A 16,456-nucleotide genomic window follows, 5' to 3' on the forward strand; every position below is an offset into this window, starting at 1 on the left:
AATAATATTATCAGATTGGGTAATCGATATATAATCAATAATGCAAAAATTAATATCTGTGAACTGAACCGTTAAGTTTGGGTACCCGTACTTCGCGTACCCAAACTTTCGAATCGGATACCAGATACCCGTTATGATATGCAATTGAAAAAAGTAGACTTTATAACTAGATTATTATAATATTATTCAACAATAAATACCAACATTAGCACATGATATTGACTACATTACTTATGAAATTATAATTACTAAAATTATACATTGATTATTAAAATTTAGGATTTTGAGCTCTTTGGTAAAAAAATATTTAAATTAAGAAAAACTTAACGGCTTATCGGATCGTTATCGGGTACCCGTTATTTATAAAACGATACCCGTGACCATATCCAATACCAGAATTTTATAGATCGGGTACCCAAACCAATAAGCATATCGATGCGTGTACCCTCTTTTTTGGATACCGATTCGAGTTTCGAATTTTTAATTTATCGGATAGTTTTGCTCAGCTTTAGTTTTATGTGGCCAGTAGCCCAAAAGACACTATTATGGTTAGCTACTTGCCCCAAATGCAAATTACAGGTCTTATGTGAGTCATGTGACCATATCCATTCATCCCATAACTCTCTCTTATTATCCATTCATTTCTCCTTGATTGATGTAATAATCTCGAAGTGTAACCATTATGTTGAAAACTTGAAACCGAGAGATATATATTCCTCGTATAATTTAAACCATATAAACTTAAATGTGAGGAAGTTACTAAGAGTGTATTTATATTCCCATAATTTTCACTTTTTTTTTAACTCATATTTGTTGAAATTTATCTGAACTTAACTTAACTATATGTATTTGAACTAGCTTATTACTATGCATAATGTTTCGAAGCTTATTTAATTAGTCATAAATTGTACGTACTTGGCCGGTAACTCTTATTTTTTATGAACTTATCTTATCTGGACTTATATTTTATAAAACATGTGGAAATAAGATAAACAAACACATGATCGACGTAAATTGAATTAGGGTAACACACCCTTGTATTATCTTAACTAGCTTATTGAATTTGTTTGAACTTACTGTTGTAAAAGTCAAAATCATGTTTAAGTGAAGTGTCAGATCGAGCTAGTGTTGAGGATGCGGGGTCATTATTGATATCCCCACTCAATTTTTTTTTGTTTGGTAATTTTTTCTTTAAAATCAGCAAATTTGTACGGAGTAGTTTATTTATGTACAATTTTGGCCATTTTCACTCACAAAAATATTCTGAATTCACCATTGCTTGCTAAGTGTCTTTTGCCAATAATAAACCATTGGCCTTCCAAAGCGATAGTACGTTACTTGCATTTTACATTGTACGATAATTGTGTTCATTTTTAAATCCATGAGTTATAGATCGAAGTTCATCTTTTCTCTAGGCTTTATGTTATTTGACTTACTTTATACAAAATAAATTAAAACAAATTAAGCTATGTTCAGATAAATTACATCGTATAAAATAAAATAAGCCCTAACTTAATAATATTCTCTTTTAAGGAATGTGTAGTGATAGGATCTATTTCAACTACCCAATCAGTGTGATTGCAAGTTTGCAACTCGATTTTTGTTTTCTACAATTCATATAATATGAATCCGGATCCTCTAGAGTTTTAATAAAACTCTATAAGGTAGAGTTGTATCTAAACCATACATTTTAAAATCAATGGCTCATATTGATGAGAAAAAATATGGGGAATTATGGAAAGATAATATATGAACCATTGATTTTTCATTCAATGGTTGATATACTCAAACTCTGCGATGTAGAGTTATTTTAGAACTCTAGAGAATCCTAAATATAAAATGGTTAATACACAATCACATGGAGCCAATGCAATCAAAACCCAACAATGCAATTGTGCTAATTACTCCAAACGCTTAGAACTTATTTGGTTGACAATATTATTTAATAATTAGTGGATGACACAATCCCCATCAAAATTTGTTAGAAAAGGTCAACAAAATAAATAAGTTATCTATATATATGCGTGTCACATATAACTCTCTCTATAGTCATAAGAACATATCATGCCACGTCATCTGATTAGCAAGGAATATATATCACATATAACATACATAAAAAATTACCACAATCAGATGAAAAGTTAACATCTTACCATCTTAATCAACCATTGGACTAGCTTGATTTTTATTGTAGATAAATATATATTACTTGAAACATCCAAGCGTATAATATACACCAAACTTTTTACATAATGCATATCACATATATATTTTTGAAAATAGTAACTCGGGGCATCTCCCTGACACCAAACACTATTTAATTGTGAAAAAAGGTCAATAAACAAGTTTTACAAAAGAAAGGGGCGTTTTAGTGGAAGAAGAGGACAATCTAAAAACAAATTATATTAAATGGTTCAAATATGATAAAAATCATATTAATAGTGGGGTTTGCCCACCAATGAAGTGCAAATTAAGATAAGCTAAATGCACTTAAAACAAAAAAGAAAATTAATGTTTTGGCAACTTATTAACAAGGTGGCTAATTTGGTAACCACCCTCACTTAGAGGAAATATCATTAGAGAAATAAACCTTATTTTAATTTAATCAATCAAGTTATTGACATTTTGAGGCATATGATGTAATATAAAGTATTCCCAATTGAATAATATATGTTAGAGTCCAATTACACAAAACTCAATTGATAAATGAGTTAGCATAAAATATAAATGTACTAAGTACTCCATAGATGTGTACTACAAATTATGACAAAAAAGTATAATTAGCAATAAGTTTGTGAATTGTGATGCAATGATGAAGCAAGAAAAGCAATTTGGAAAGAAAAGATAGGTGTTCAATTACAATTTCGATTCTAAACAGACACAACCATTAAATTTTTTGAGCCCGACTTCTGAATTTAACAAAGAGGGGGCACTATTTGTTTGTTTAATTAGCAATTTACCAAGCATTATTAATTGGTTCATGGTATAGACCGTATAGTGGTTAACGTACCATGTGTTTAGTTATGAACTTACTTAGTATTAGATTCGTGGTATACTGGTATATAGTTCGTGGTTAAAGTTTGGCTTCTATATTACTCCGTATGAGACTATGGCCGACCTCAGGCAACACTTCTACATCATGTGATGTCTCAGTTCGTGAGATATTTTTTTTTTTTTTTTTTTTTTAGGGTCGTATCACGTATGCAGTAATTATAAAGTATTACTCCCTCCGTATTTATTTAAGGGACACACTTGTCCTTTTTCGGCCGTATTTATTTAAGAGATACACTTGTCATATTTAGTAACTTATCAACCCCACCATCTAATTAAATAATATATTTAATTTACCATATGACCCACCATCCTATTAAACAAATAATTTCAGAAACCCACCTCATCCCCCCACCCCCCCCCCCCACAAAATGACATGGTCCCCACTTATTTACTTATTAAAATATCTATCCAATCCCACTTGCTTTATTATTTTATTTCATTTAATTATTGTTCTTAATACACGTGTCCGGTCAAGTGTATCTCTTAAATAAATACGGAGGGAGTATTTAATAGATGACGTGGCAGATTACTAATGCTTAAGAAGCTACATGCATGTAGACTAATTTAGAGACACTGGATAAAAATGTAAATTTCATCATGAATTAGCTTAGGTGTCTATTTTATTTTATCTAATAAAGACACATGATCGATCGAGTACATGACCCATGATATATAATGAGTAATGAGACGACCCTGGTTTCTCCCATCCGATTGGCCTCGTCCTGGTTAGTATATTTAAGTCCTAAAGTGGTACGTACTGTACATAAAACAACTCATTTGCTTTAAAAAAGGACATGTAAGCTAGTAGCAGTAAGAGGTCACTACAATTTGTATTTAGATGTTTCCAACTTTTGATGCACACGCATGCATACACGTAATCGTAATGTGCTGCATTCAAATATTTACTAAGACATTACCACCTTGGTTGACCATTAGAGTTTAGACTTTAGAGTTTAGAGTTTTACTATTTTTTTTATGTAGCAAATTCGACTGACTATTAATATGACTAACTATTTCTATAGAAATGTATTATATATAGAGGTTTATAGAAGGTGTTATCTATTTTATTGTGTAAATGGCATTTATGAATATTTGTCTTAGCATTTATTTAATTTTGTTAAGTAAGAGTAGTTAGAATGGACAAAAATGTCGTTTACAGTTTTCATTAACAGTCCTCCAGGCAAAAAAGTGTTGGTGGACAGAGCTTTTGCAAAAGGAGATGTTTAACTTCAATCTACTTTTTTTTTTTTACCAAGCACTCTCTTAAGAGGTTTTGACTAGTCAAACCTCTACCCCTAAACATCTCTTCACCACATATGGCCTAAAACGTTGGTTGTTGGTTTCTCCCTCCATATATTTTTGATTGCCCTGCATAACAAAGTTCATATACTTTTTTTGGGAATAGTAAGAAAGAAAGACCATGCTTAACTTGCATCTCTCATAGGTCAGCTAACCCAACTACGCAAGCCAACCTTTGAGAGTTAGGGGGATGATAAAGGAACTCCAACTCCCAAACGCAAGGTGAGTTCCCACCATCTCCATCAAGCAAGTTTGGTTACCAAAGTTCACTCATTGAGGCTTGGGCAAAAATATTGTACACGAATTTGTATTTTGTACTTTTGTAAGTTTGCAACAGGGAAAACAAATCATATAAGATATGAGTCAAACTCAAAGCGACATTTTAAGGAAAATATGAGTAAAGACAAAGGTCGAAAGAGTACCAAGTTACTTCCTCCGTTCTAGCACAATATTATTCAAATTTACTATTTTTTGTGAATACATTACTTCGTAAGTACTCCGGAGTCCGGACTAGTGTACAACCTCTATTTCACATCGCTCTTAAAACTTCACCTTTTCAGAAGCCAATGTTAAATTGCGAGCCCATTATTTTTTGCATGGCCCAAGAACAAAACAAGTCATGACAAGGCCCATGAACAAAACAAGTCATGACAAGGCCCATGCTATTAAAATGCTTTTAAGTTATAGATGAATAGACGGGCCTTTAGCATCCGTGCGAGTGTGCCACTGATGAATGATGAATGATGAATGATGATTAGAAAACGTTGTTTCTTTTACTTATGACTTAGTGCAATAGCAATAGTGCAAATCTCATCGAGATTTATTTCTATGGCATATAATTATTTTACAAACCTCATTTTTAACAAGTTTTGTACTAATAATAGACAAATTATAAAAAAAAAAATTCATGTATAGGCCCATCCATATAGCATTCAACTCACATAAAAATAAAATATATACTTTTGCTATTTCCCTTAGTTTTATGTATTTTTTTTTTTTTTTTTTTACTTTTTTAGATGCAATGAGGTTTGTTTTTAGTAACCTCTTTTAGAAAAAGGTTAGGCGAGCAATAGTAAGGTTTGTATACAAACCTCAAAAACCTGAAACAAACCTCATGAAAAACCTCATGAAAAACCTCTTGTTGCTATTGCCCTTAGTTTTATGCTCGTGATCACACGAATTGTTTAAATATACTTTATTTTTATTTTTATAATTGCCAATTTGAGATTTCACGCTTGTCAATGTACTATTTTAACCACTAATATCTCTCATTACACATTTGAACAAATTATAAAATTTTGGTAATTTGAAAGTATATTTCGAAACGAATTTAACAAAGTATAAATCACAAAATATGACTGTATAAGAATGTGAGAACAATGCTAAAACCCAAATGGGCAATTATTAGCAACATCAAGGGGGGGTCTTATTTTAAGACTTTTCTCACATGCCAATGTCAGCTTTCCTCTAATATTTAGTTAATTAAATTTTGTAAAACATTCTTCAGACTCATCCAAATTTAGCTCTTCACCCATCAAACTCATTTAAAACATCTCAAATAATATAACTTTTTTTTTAAAATTTAACTCACACATGGAATCTTAAGTTGAGTATTAGGTTTTCAGAACTCGATTTAAGACTTTGTTAAAACTAACCCACTTCAATATTAGAAACTAATATATCTGGTCGTGACTTGGCGCGAATGTTGCTCTTAAAATGGAGCGAAGTATACATTATCATACAAATAATCTAATAAAATCTTCATCCGTCTCCTATTACTTATTCTCATTTTTCTTACAGTCCTTCCAATTTACACCCTACTTATGAGTTATGACATTAAATAAAACAAGATCACTCCCATTACATCTACCTTTCTATCAACATAATACTTATTATATTGTACAAAATAATAGGTAAACTTACAATAACTTAATTATTGCATAAAACTTTGAGCTAATTTTGGTGCTCTGATTTAACTGAAATGGAGTGACTATTTGTTTATTTGTCTTAAAAGGATATCCAACTACCTGTGTAAAAGAGGAACTTTAATTCAAGATCGTATAAAGCGCCGACCACCTAGGAAAATCATTTTTTTAATTTACTTTTGTAATTTGATAAATAAAATATATCTTATTTATATTATCATCTATAACTAACTTCTATAGATAGTCTAGAAAGAGAACAAGTTCAGTTATATTTTTGTGGAACAAAATTTCACTAAAATCGTGGCCATTGCATTCATGTCAAAACTTTCCACAAATATAGTTAAGGTGGAGGATCATCTAATTTCTCCCCTCCAAAAACCTTTAAATTCTGCCCTTGCCCCTTTCTATTTCTTCCCATTCACTATTCAATCTAATTTTTTAAGCTGAAAAAAAACAAAAAAAAAAAACATATACGCAATAAAAATAAAAATTCCTTCTTACCTACTTTATTTAAAATAAAGTTAATTTTCTGATTAATTTTATTTAAAAACATATACGCAATGGGATCACACATATTAAAGATAATTGTGTTTCTCCATGTAAAACACAACATTTCTTCTATATTTTAAATAATATCTTTTTTGTAATTTTTGGATAATTTTTTAATTTAAATTTTGCAGATATTAATAATTGTTGAAGCATATCTTTTAGGAGTTGTAATAGCAGCAGGAGCCACAGGGAAAGCTAAAGAAGCAGCTGGAATGGCCATGAAAAACAATAAAGGTTAAAATTAACAAACTTTTGAAACAATATTTTAATCTTATTTCTCAACTATCTACGAAAAACAAAAACAACATCACTCTATTAAATATGCATACGTTCTTTTGAATGTATAAAAATGCCCAAATTTATGTATTTGAGTAACAATTTATGATAAAAGTTTGTTTTTTCATTTTTATTCTTTTACTAATCAAATCATGTATCTTTTCTAGAATTTTTTATAGAACAAACACAAAAACTAACCGAGGAAAAAACAATAAAAAAATTAATGTTGCGCTTTCTTTTAGCTATTTAAAAGTGTTTTTTAATCCTCTAAAATCAATTTCGAATTTTCAATATACAATCCTAAGTTCCTAACTTAAAAAGTTTCTTATGAGTTATAAGTAAAGTAGTACCAAAAAAAAGAAATTTACGCAAATAATGAATATTTCTCAAAAAATAGTTCACCAATTATTGGTTAACCAATTTTATTCTTAAACTGCATATGTAATAAAATTCATATTATTCTCAATTTGCATATATCAAGAAACTTATAAGTAAATTTGAGATGAATTTTAAAAATCAAACTATATGCAGCACTACGAGCCATCGCCTGAGCCACTAACTAGTTTGTTTTTACATACATTTGTCAATGCATGATTTTAAACATTACTCCATCTGTTCAATAATGTTCCTCATGTTTACTGTTTATGTGGTCAAAGTTTAAAAATTTTGACCGTAATTAATAGTATAATTAAGAGTAAAAATATTAACTTGTGGCATATCATTGGATTCATTTCAATATAAATTTTCTAAATATTATTTTTTTATATTTTTTACTAATGCGAAATTAAAACTATTAATGGTCAAAGTAATGCATTGGAGATCGCGCATAATGGAAATGTGAGGAACATTATGGAACGGAGGGAGTAGTGCGGAGTACTTAGTAATATATTCAATTATGAATAAGCAGATATTATAAAAAGTTAGTAATAATTTGAAAATATTCATTAATATAAATCTAACAAGAATCATATGACTGTGTTTTTTTCCTAAACATTATAAAAAAAAGTCAGATATAACTTATGTAATAGTGTCAAATATAAAAAATATGACGACTAATAAGAAAAAGAGAAAGTATATTTCAGTCTTTTGAAATGATAGATTTCTTAGCAACACCTTTTAATATATAGTATAGATTGAGACACTGCATCATATTTTGACCAAATTGAAGTATTTCAGGGCAAGAATGGAGCAAATCTTCAAATGATAAGTCATTTGGAAATCCATTGAATAACACACATGATCTATCGTATGGAAAGAATTCAAGCCAAGACTCAAACGAGACTTTTGATCTATCTTCCGCGGAAAAGAGAAACACCCCCGTCCAAACTTCACAAGATGGTCGTAAGCCATTTGGATCTCCCCCCAACGACAACAACAACAACAAAACATCTGATCAACGTTTACAAAAATCTTCAAGAAACCAATTCGACAACAACAAAACATATGATCAACGTTTACAAAAATCTTCAAGAAACCAATTCGACAACAAAAAAACATCCGATCAACATTTACAAAAATCTTCAAGAAACCAATTCGACAACAACAAAACATCTAATCAACGTTTACAAAAATCTTCAAGAAACCAATCCGACAACAACAAAACATCTGATCAACGTTTACAAAAATCTTCAAGAAACCAATTCAACCAGCTACCCATCACCGTACCTTCATGGAAAACACTCAACGATTCCGAGCAACACTCCCCTAGAATGTCGCCATCGTCAACCAAGAAGAGTTCAAGCAAAGCTTCGAAAACCCGAACATCGTCTAAGAAATCTTACAAACATTATCACGAGCACGGATCAAAGACACATTCAAGAACAACCTCGAAAAAATCTTATTCAAAGCAAAAATATGGCAAGTATTCTACAGAATCAGTTGATCGAAAATCAAGTCAAGATCTCAAAATAAAGACAAAAACAAGCTCAAGAAAAAGTTCAGTTGGTTTAAGTTATTCATTAAGACATGGATTAGGAAAACCGCGTACCCAATCTCTTAGAGTAACCCCGATTAAGAGTTCACCATCATCTCCTTCTTCCATCAAGTCATCAACTCATGGGTCTTACGATAAACGTACATTCCAAGGATCTAGGAAGCTTCTACCCAATGCCCAATTGGAATTTCTTAATTAAGATCGATATGCTTTTTAATAAAGTTATATGTATGCCCAGTAGAATAAATTAAAATAGATAATTGTTCTAGCTAGTGTTTTTTTTTCAGAGGGGAAGATTCACAAACATTTTGAACTTTTTCTCTCTCAAAATTAATAATATAATTTTGTCATATTTTGAATAGATTTTTCATGTTTTAATAGAAGTCCCCTGTAATTTAAGTACGAAGTGTTAGTTAATACTTCATAGAAAAGTTTCAAGCGGAATAGACCAAACAAAATTCTCGGTCATATTCAATTATATTAGACATAGAGACATAGAGTAGCGTTAACTCCAAAGAAGTGAAACTCCAATGATTTGTAGGACATTTTTTCAATAAAAAGTATATCACGTATTCACGTCTATCATCAACTTTTTTTTACACTTATATCATTTCAAACTAAGGGCTCCATTTTAATATTAGGCTATGGCCATCAAAAATCAGAGACGACTCTATCAAAAATGTACATACGGAGTATTTTCTAAGATGTACTATTTAAAAAAAGTACTACCCTCCGTCCCTTAATACTCGTTCCAGTTTGACCGACACAAAATTTTAGGCAATTTAATTGACTTGTTAATTTCGGATTTTTCATGAAATACTCCTCAATTTCCACGAAATTCACCAAATGCTCATCGGCTTTCAGAAATACACCAAATGCCCATCACTTTTAACATAATACCCAAACTACCCTTACTACTGACGCGTCGTTAGTCCTCCGCTAGCCTACTTTCAAATTCACCAAATGCCCCTAAATTTAAAAGTAATTCACCAAATACCCTTAAATGTAAACATAATTCACCAAATACACAAAACTGAAAATTAGCTTTGTAAAGCCCAACGGTTAGTTTTGGGGTTTGAAAAGTAGACGTTGCTTGTTGTTTGGTTATAAATAACCCAGATCTGAGTGTTTATTGTAGTTTATAAATTGTTTTGTTGTAGTTTCATCTCATTTTTGTCATGGGCTTTCATTCAAAATCGCCATCCACACACAATGAGTCCGCATATATTAGAGTATGTTTCTAACAAATTTTGTTATTGTGGGAGAAAGTTTGCCATCCGTAGTTCTGATACAACACTCAACCCACAAAGGCTATACTACAACTGTGATCCATACACCAATCTGAGATGGTGAAAGGGATTAGTTGAGCAAGAAAACAGAGGAAGCGTTGACGAAGGATAAAGTGTCGAAAATCAGGGAAATAGTAAGATGCAAGAAGAATTAAAGCAAATGAAGAAGAAGCTAAAACAACAACAAAAAGTAGTTAATGTTTTAATTCAAATGGCAATATTGATGTTTGTAATCTTACTTTTTTGTCATAATGAAGTGAATCAATCTACAAGCAATTACTTGTTTTTGCATAGTTACATATGCACAAAAACCCACATTTGGGAAGCATTTATGTTTTAGCTTAATTTACAAAAAATATGTGTACCATTTACATGTGGTATTGTTTTCTATTTAATCCAAAATTAAAAAGTCATACTACCCCCCAAACACTCTTAATGCAACACTGCCTCATACTTGCTTTGATTTCTTCCCCTTGGGTGGTGCTTTGGATGTACTTGCACCATCAGATGCTTCTTTCCTCTTCTTTGTTGGAGTTCTCTATTTTGGTGGAGCCTTGGAAGTTCCAGTACCGGATTTACAAGTCCTTGCATTGTGGCCCATTTTCTTGCATTTTCCAAACTTAACTGAATTGTGTCTCTTCCGCTTCTTAACTTCCATGGCACCCCTCTTTCTCTGTTTAGGGGTCTTCCAACACTTCTCTTGATCCAAAGAGGATTAATGTTGGGAAGGGAGTACTCAGGTCACTGAGTGGGGTCAAGCATTGGGTGCATATGCTCTACATATGTCTGTTTATATGCAACACCCTTGAAAAACACAGACACATAATCTTTATGGCTAAATCTCTGGTTGTAAATCACCCTCAAATCATGCTTGAAGGAATTCCAGAGATCTTCCATACCCCATACCCCACATCCACATTTCCTAGTGTCTATCCTCACTGGGAAGTGTACATTGTCATCCCTCACCTCATAGTCCCCACCTCCACAAGGAGTAGAGTAGAAAAACTTGGACTCTGCACTTCTGAGCTCAAGTTCCTCTCTGGCATACTCAGTTAAGTGGTCAGGCTCCAAGATGGCAACTTTGTCAAACCTGACCCCAATTCTCTGCATGGCCCAATTTCTTATTGCTGCAAATCAAACAAAACAACCAGGGAAAAATAAGATTCAATAATATGTGATAATCAGACAGAATAAGCAAAGCAGAATAGAAACATAAGACTTTCACTTCAAATAGGGTCAACACTAGTAAATCCATGTATGGCTTGGTCAGAGCATTGAATGATTCCACATAGTTAGTTGTGTTATGATCACAACACACTTCTGGATCAAACTGATGCCTGGACCACTGTTCAGTACATGTGTCCAGGTACTTTCTTGCATTTGGATCAAACTCGGTGATCTTCTCTATTGCTGGTTGTAAACATAGGTTGTAAGCATTAGAAGCTATCCAGAACAGCTTGTACGTGGAACAGTTCTCCACTCCAACCTCCATTCTTGCAGTTCATGTATAGATGTTGACTGCAACACCTTCTAGTGGCCCTTGGGAAGTTCTCATATATAGCTAAATCCACCTCCTAATCAGTAAATTAAACAACAAAGTTAGTGAAATAAAAGGGTATTTAGTGAAACAAACAAACTAAGTTTAGGGGTATTTGGTGAAATTATTTTACAATTTGAGGATATTTGGTGAAATTAATTTACAGTATGAGGGTATTTGGAGAAATTACTTACCCTCATTCTGTCACTGATGAAGGTCTAGTCATCCCTGCTGCAGCCTTCTTTCTCAAACAATGCCCTTAGGTTCCTCATGAAATAGTTCCAGCTCTCTCGGCTTTCAGTGTCAACAACCCCATAAGCTAGTAGGAATATCTCATTGTTGCCATCAATCCCCAAGGCTGACAGAAGAATCCCCTTAGAATACCCACTTAGTGGATCTCCATCAATTCCAATAATGGGCCTACACCTCTTCAAAAATCCCCTGACTTGTGCCGCAAATGAGAAAAAATAAGCCTTGAACCTTGGTTTCACATTCCCAAAATCACTATGCCATGTGATCAGTTCATAACTCTCAGGTTAGTCTCATTTATCATCTCTGCATACCTAGGTAACAGTGCTTATGACTCACTGAAACTACCATGGATAATCTCCTTAGCCACTGCTTTCACCTTATAGAAAAGCCTCTTCTTTACTTGTATCGTAAACTTCTCTTGAGTATACTTCTTCAGTGTGACCACATGTATTTCTAAGTTTGCCTTAATGTCTAGGCAAAATTTCCTCACCAACCAGTTGGTGGTCACTATGGGGTTGTCCTCAAGCCTACCACACAGTTTTTGCTCTCCACTCATACACTTGATTTCCCAACTACACTTATCTACCATCTTTGAGGCATGAATCCTCCGATCATAGCCCTCAATTGCACACACATCAGTGTATCTCTTGTTGTCTGACTTTTCAACACTCGAGCCAAACCCCCCTTGAATTTAGTAGCCCGTAAGGGCATTCATAAAGGACTCCATGTCTTTATATATTAACCAGGGCTCTAGCCTAATAGAACCATATATATGGATGCTCAACATACACCTTCCCATTTTTGAAATTTATGTCCATCTTAGAACTCCCGTAAAAACAATCCTCGAATATCTTGTAATGGATCTCATCCTGAAAATTCTCTAACCCTTCCTCATCAATAATAAAATCCCCTATGTCACTTTCCTCCTCAGTATCCTAATCACTCCCAGATTCCTCAAAATCATCATCCTCATTTTTCATCATCCTCTCCATCAGAGAACACATCAGTACTCTAACATGCCCTTCCTGCCCCTCTCTTTCCCTTACTAGCATTAGTTTTAGGCAAATATGATCCCAGTTTCACCAATGTTGGATTCCCCACCCTAAAACCTTAGGTCTAACTCTTCTTGTCCTTTTGGGTTTGGATGGAACACCAGCTTCATGTATTGTTTCCCGTGTTTCAGTTGGGGTTGCACTATCAGTTTGTATAGGTTCTTATTGTGTTGATTGAGGAGGGGTTGGAGGTGTTTGTTGTGTTGACTGGGGATGGGGTGGAGGTGTTGGTTGTGTTGACCGAGGAGGGGATGGAGGTGTTGTTTGTGTTGACTCATCTTGGGGTGGAGGTGTGTGTGTTGTTGTTTCTGGGGTGGATGTGGTTTCAGTAGCTTTTGGGGGTGCGAATTTTGGTGTCTTCTTCTTTTTTGGGGTCATTTTCTTCCTAGGTTTAAACTTGGTAGGTTGATTAGAAGAGGGGGATTCTTGTGCTTGTGGTTGTGATTGAGAAAGCAAAAAAAAAATAACTCATCATCATCTTATGTGTTAATAACCCTCACATACTCAATCCCATCATTCTCAACATCCACCACTGGGACCTCCATAGCAACCGTGTACCTCATTTGTTCCTCCATTTTCTTCCTGACACTCTCCTTTCTGAAATCACTTGAGGTTGAAAACCCAGGAAACAACTTCACCAACACAATACGCACCAAAATTCTGATTCTTTTTTTGTGATTGATGATGTGTTTAGGGTGGTTGAATGTTGAAGAACAGGGGAGAGAGAGAGAAGCAGTTTGAGAGTCGTGATTTTTTTGAACTGTAGGGATGAAGGAAGTGGGTCTAGAGGGGTAATGGCGCCCAAAAGCAAAATAAGGGAAAAACAGTAAAGTGCAGCTAACGACGACTTAACATCTGTTAAGTGTAAGGATAGTTTGGGTATTACGTTAAAGGTGAGGGGCATTTGGTGTAATTCTGAAAGTCGAGGGGCATTTGGTGAATGTTGTGAAAATTGAGGAGTATTTTATGAAAAATCCGTATTAATTTATTAGGTGGTACGTAGTAGTTGATAGTGGGGTATTTTTTTAACATAATTAGTGGAAAATGTGTCAAACTTTTTTGAGGGTGTGAGAGAGGGGATTAATTTTTTAATGTTTTGTTTTAGGAAATAGGAATATAGGTGGGTCCATGGTTAAGTGAGAGAAATGTTATAATATTAGTAAAAATATACCATTTATAGAAAAGAGGTGAGTGTTAAGGGACGACTTTATAAGGAAAGCGAAACAAGTATTAAGGGACGAATGGAGTATTATCAATTGATGATCAATATGTGTTCGACTAAATTTTGAACTTGTTATTCATGTATTTTTTAAAAACCGAGAATGGCTCAGAGGTTAACTAATATTATCTGATTCATACTCCATCCATCTCATAAATTATGTTCTTCTTACTAAAAGATTTCAAATTAAATACGAAGTAATATATAGGAAGAATAACAAGGGACAGAAGAAGTATTTCCAACAAGTCTATAAAATAATGTTTTTGATCGTTGTTGAATCAATATGACGGAGTCTAAATACATATAAATCTGATAAAATTTATCTAAATACTAATTGGTGATAGGTGGAATAACCCATCGATTTCACTCGGAGTATGTTAGTCAATATCACTCTATTTCTTCAATATGAGACAAAACTTCCCATTGTCCTAATACTCACAATTTTTATTGATACATATAATTAGTTAATTACATACTCCCTCCGTCCCGGAATACTTAACCTGTTTTCCTTATTGGGCCGTCCCTTAATACTTGACCTGTTTCTAAAAATGGAAATATTCTAACAATATTATATTATTTCTCACTCCACCCCTATTAACCCACCTACCCCCTACTCCATACAAAAAATAATTAAAAATTCAACCCCTACTCTCCCCCAACCCCACCTCTTAACCCACCTCCCACTAATTACATTAAAATAATACCCCACTATCAACTACTACCTATTAAATTAAATAAGTCAATTCAAGTTCCTTAAACTCTGTGCCGGTCAAACCGGATCGAATATTCCGAGACGGAGGGAGTACTACGTACAAATAAAAGACATACGAACCTAATGTGTTATTCTTTTGGACCAAAAGACGTTCATATGGTAGTGGCAACCGGCAAATTGCCCAATCCCTGATATTCCGGAGTCGAAAAGAAACAACATGCTACACATCAAGAAAAGAAAGACAAAAACATTACTCCCTCAGTTTCTTAATACTCGCACCGGTTTGATTGGTGCGGAGTTTAAGACATTTGAATTGACTTATTAATTTAATGGGTGTTAATTGATAGTGGGGTATTTTTTTAATATAGTTAGTGTGAAATGTGTAAGAGGTGAAGAGTGGTGAGTGGGGGTGTGAATTTTTAAATGATTTTTTGTAGGGAATAGGGGTATAAGTGGGGTTAGTAAGTAAGTGTGAGAAATAATAAAATATTGGTATAAATTTCCATTTATAGAAGCGGTGCAAGTATTAAGGGACGACCCGAAAAAAAAGCGGTGCGAGTATTAAGGGACGGAGGGAGTACAAATTAAGGAGCGAGATTGATTCCATTGTCTATGCATGGTATGGCTACATACTCTTGGGTCCGAATAAGCCATAAGCTAGTGGTTCAAATTCGTAGTTCAAATTCTAAAGAACACATATATATATATATAACTTTAATAATATTTCACTTGTACGTGTATATTAATATCCTTCTTCATATTCATTAGTTATTCAGTAAATATTCTTCGAAATGTACTGTGAACTGAACACTGTACATCCGAATATATAATCAAAATTGCGATTATTTAGTGTCTTAAGTAACACTGCGTTAGTCAATTCCAATATGTGGCACAATTTTAAAATTTTCTCTATATATGTGAAGTATAGTAGTATATACGTAAGTAATTAAATTACCGATCATTTTCAATGTTTACTGACTATCTTGTACGGAGTAGTAGGTAATTAAATTACTAACCGCTTTTCGATGTTTATCAACCGTTTTGTATGATAGGAAATAACTAACGATGAGCATATTATGTCAATATCTAATTAAGATCATGAGAACATCTGAACATGTATTCTCCACGTTCAAAGTCATTATTCTCCACAATATATTGTAGTTTTATTTTAATTTTAAAAGAGAGCCATAAAGGGCAATGCGATAAATGATGTGTACATAATTTATCCTATTTTTGGACCGGTTCCATCTCCTCAATACTTTAGCAACTAAGCTACTTAACATCCAACAGATGTAAGACATTATAGTTAATTGCAATATTTGAGCATAAAATCAATTCTAAGTACGTGCATAATTTGGT

The 16,456-nt window shown here is 33.2% G+C and overlaps 1 protein-coding gene across 1 annotated transcript; it reads left to right on the forward strand.

The window, feature by feature from the left end:
• Positions 1-6,683: 6,683 nt before the first annotated feature.
• LOC130466184 (uncharacterized) lies at positions 6,684-9,388 on the forward strand. The gene is made up of 3 exons (XM_056834884.1): positions 6,684-6,877; positions 6,959-7,061; positions 8,280-9,388. Exons 1-3 carry the CDS (start codon positions 6,839-6,841, stop codon positions 9,233-9,235), a joined length of 1,098 nt encoding a protein of 365 aa, XP_056690862.1. The 5' UTR covers positions 6,684-6,838; the 3' UTR covers positions 9,236-9,388.
• The last annotated feature ends 7,068 nt before the right edge of the window (positions 9,389-16,456 follow it).

Source organism: Spinacia oleracea, chromosome 1, assembly GCF_020520425.1.
Source record: "Spinacia oleracea cultivar Varoflay chromosome 1, BTI_SOV_V1, whole genome shotgun sequence".
NCBI lineage: Eukaryota > Viridiplantae > Streptophyta > Magnoliopsida > Caryophyllales > Amaranthaceae > Spinacia > Spinacia oleracea.

What these genes read in the sequence shown, in the direction of transcription:
- LOC130466184 (XM_056834884.1), top strand. Translation starts at nt 6,839, where the DNA reads ATGGGATCACACATATTAAAGATAATTGTGTTTCTCCAT. An exon ending in AGATAATTGTGTTTCTCCAT is followed by an intron (nt 6,878 to 6,958) that starts GTAAAACACAAC and finishes TAAATTTTGCAG; the next exon opens with ATATTAATAATTGTTGAAGC. An exon ending in GGCCATGAAAAACAATAAAG is followed by an intron (nt 7,062 to 8,279) that starts GTTAAAATTAAC and finishes GAAGTATTTCAG; the next exon opens with GGCAAGAATGGAGCAAATCT.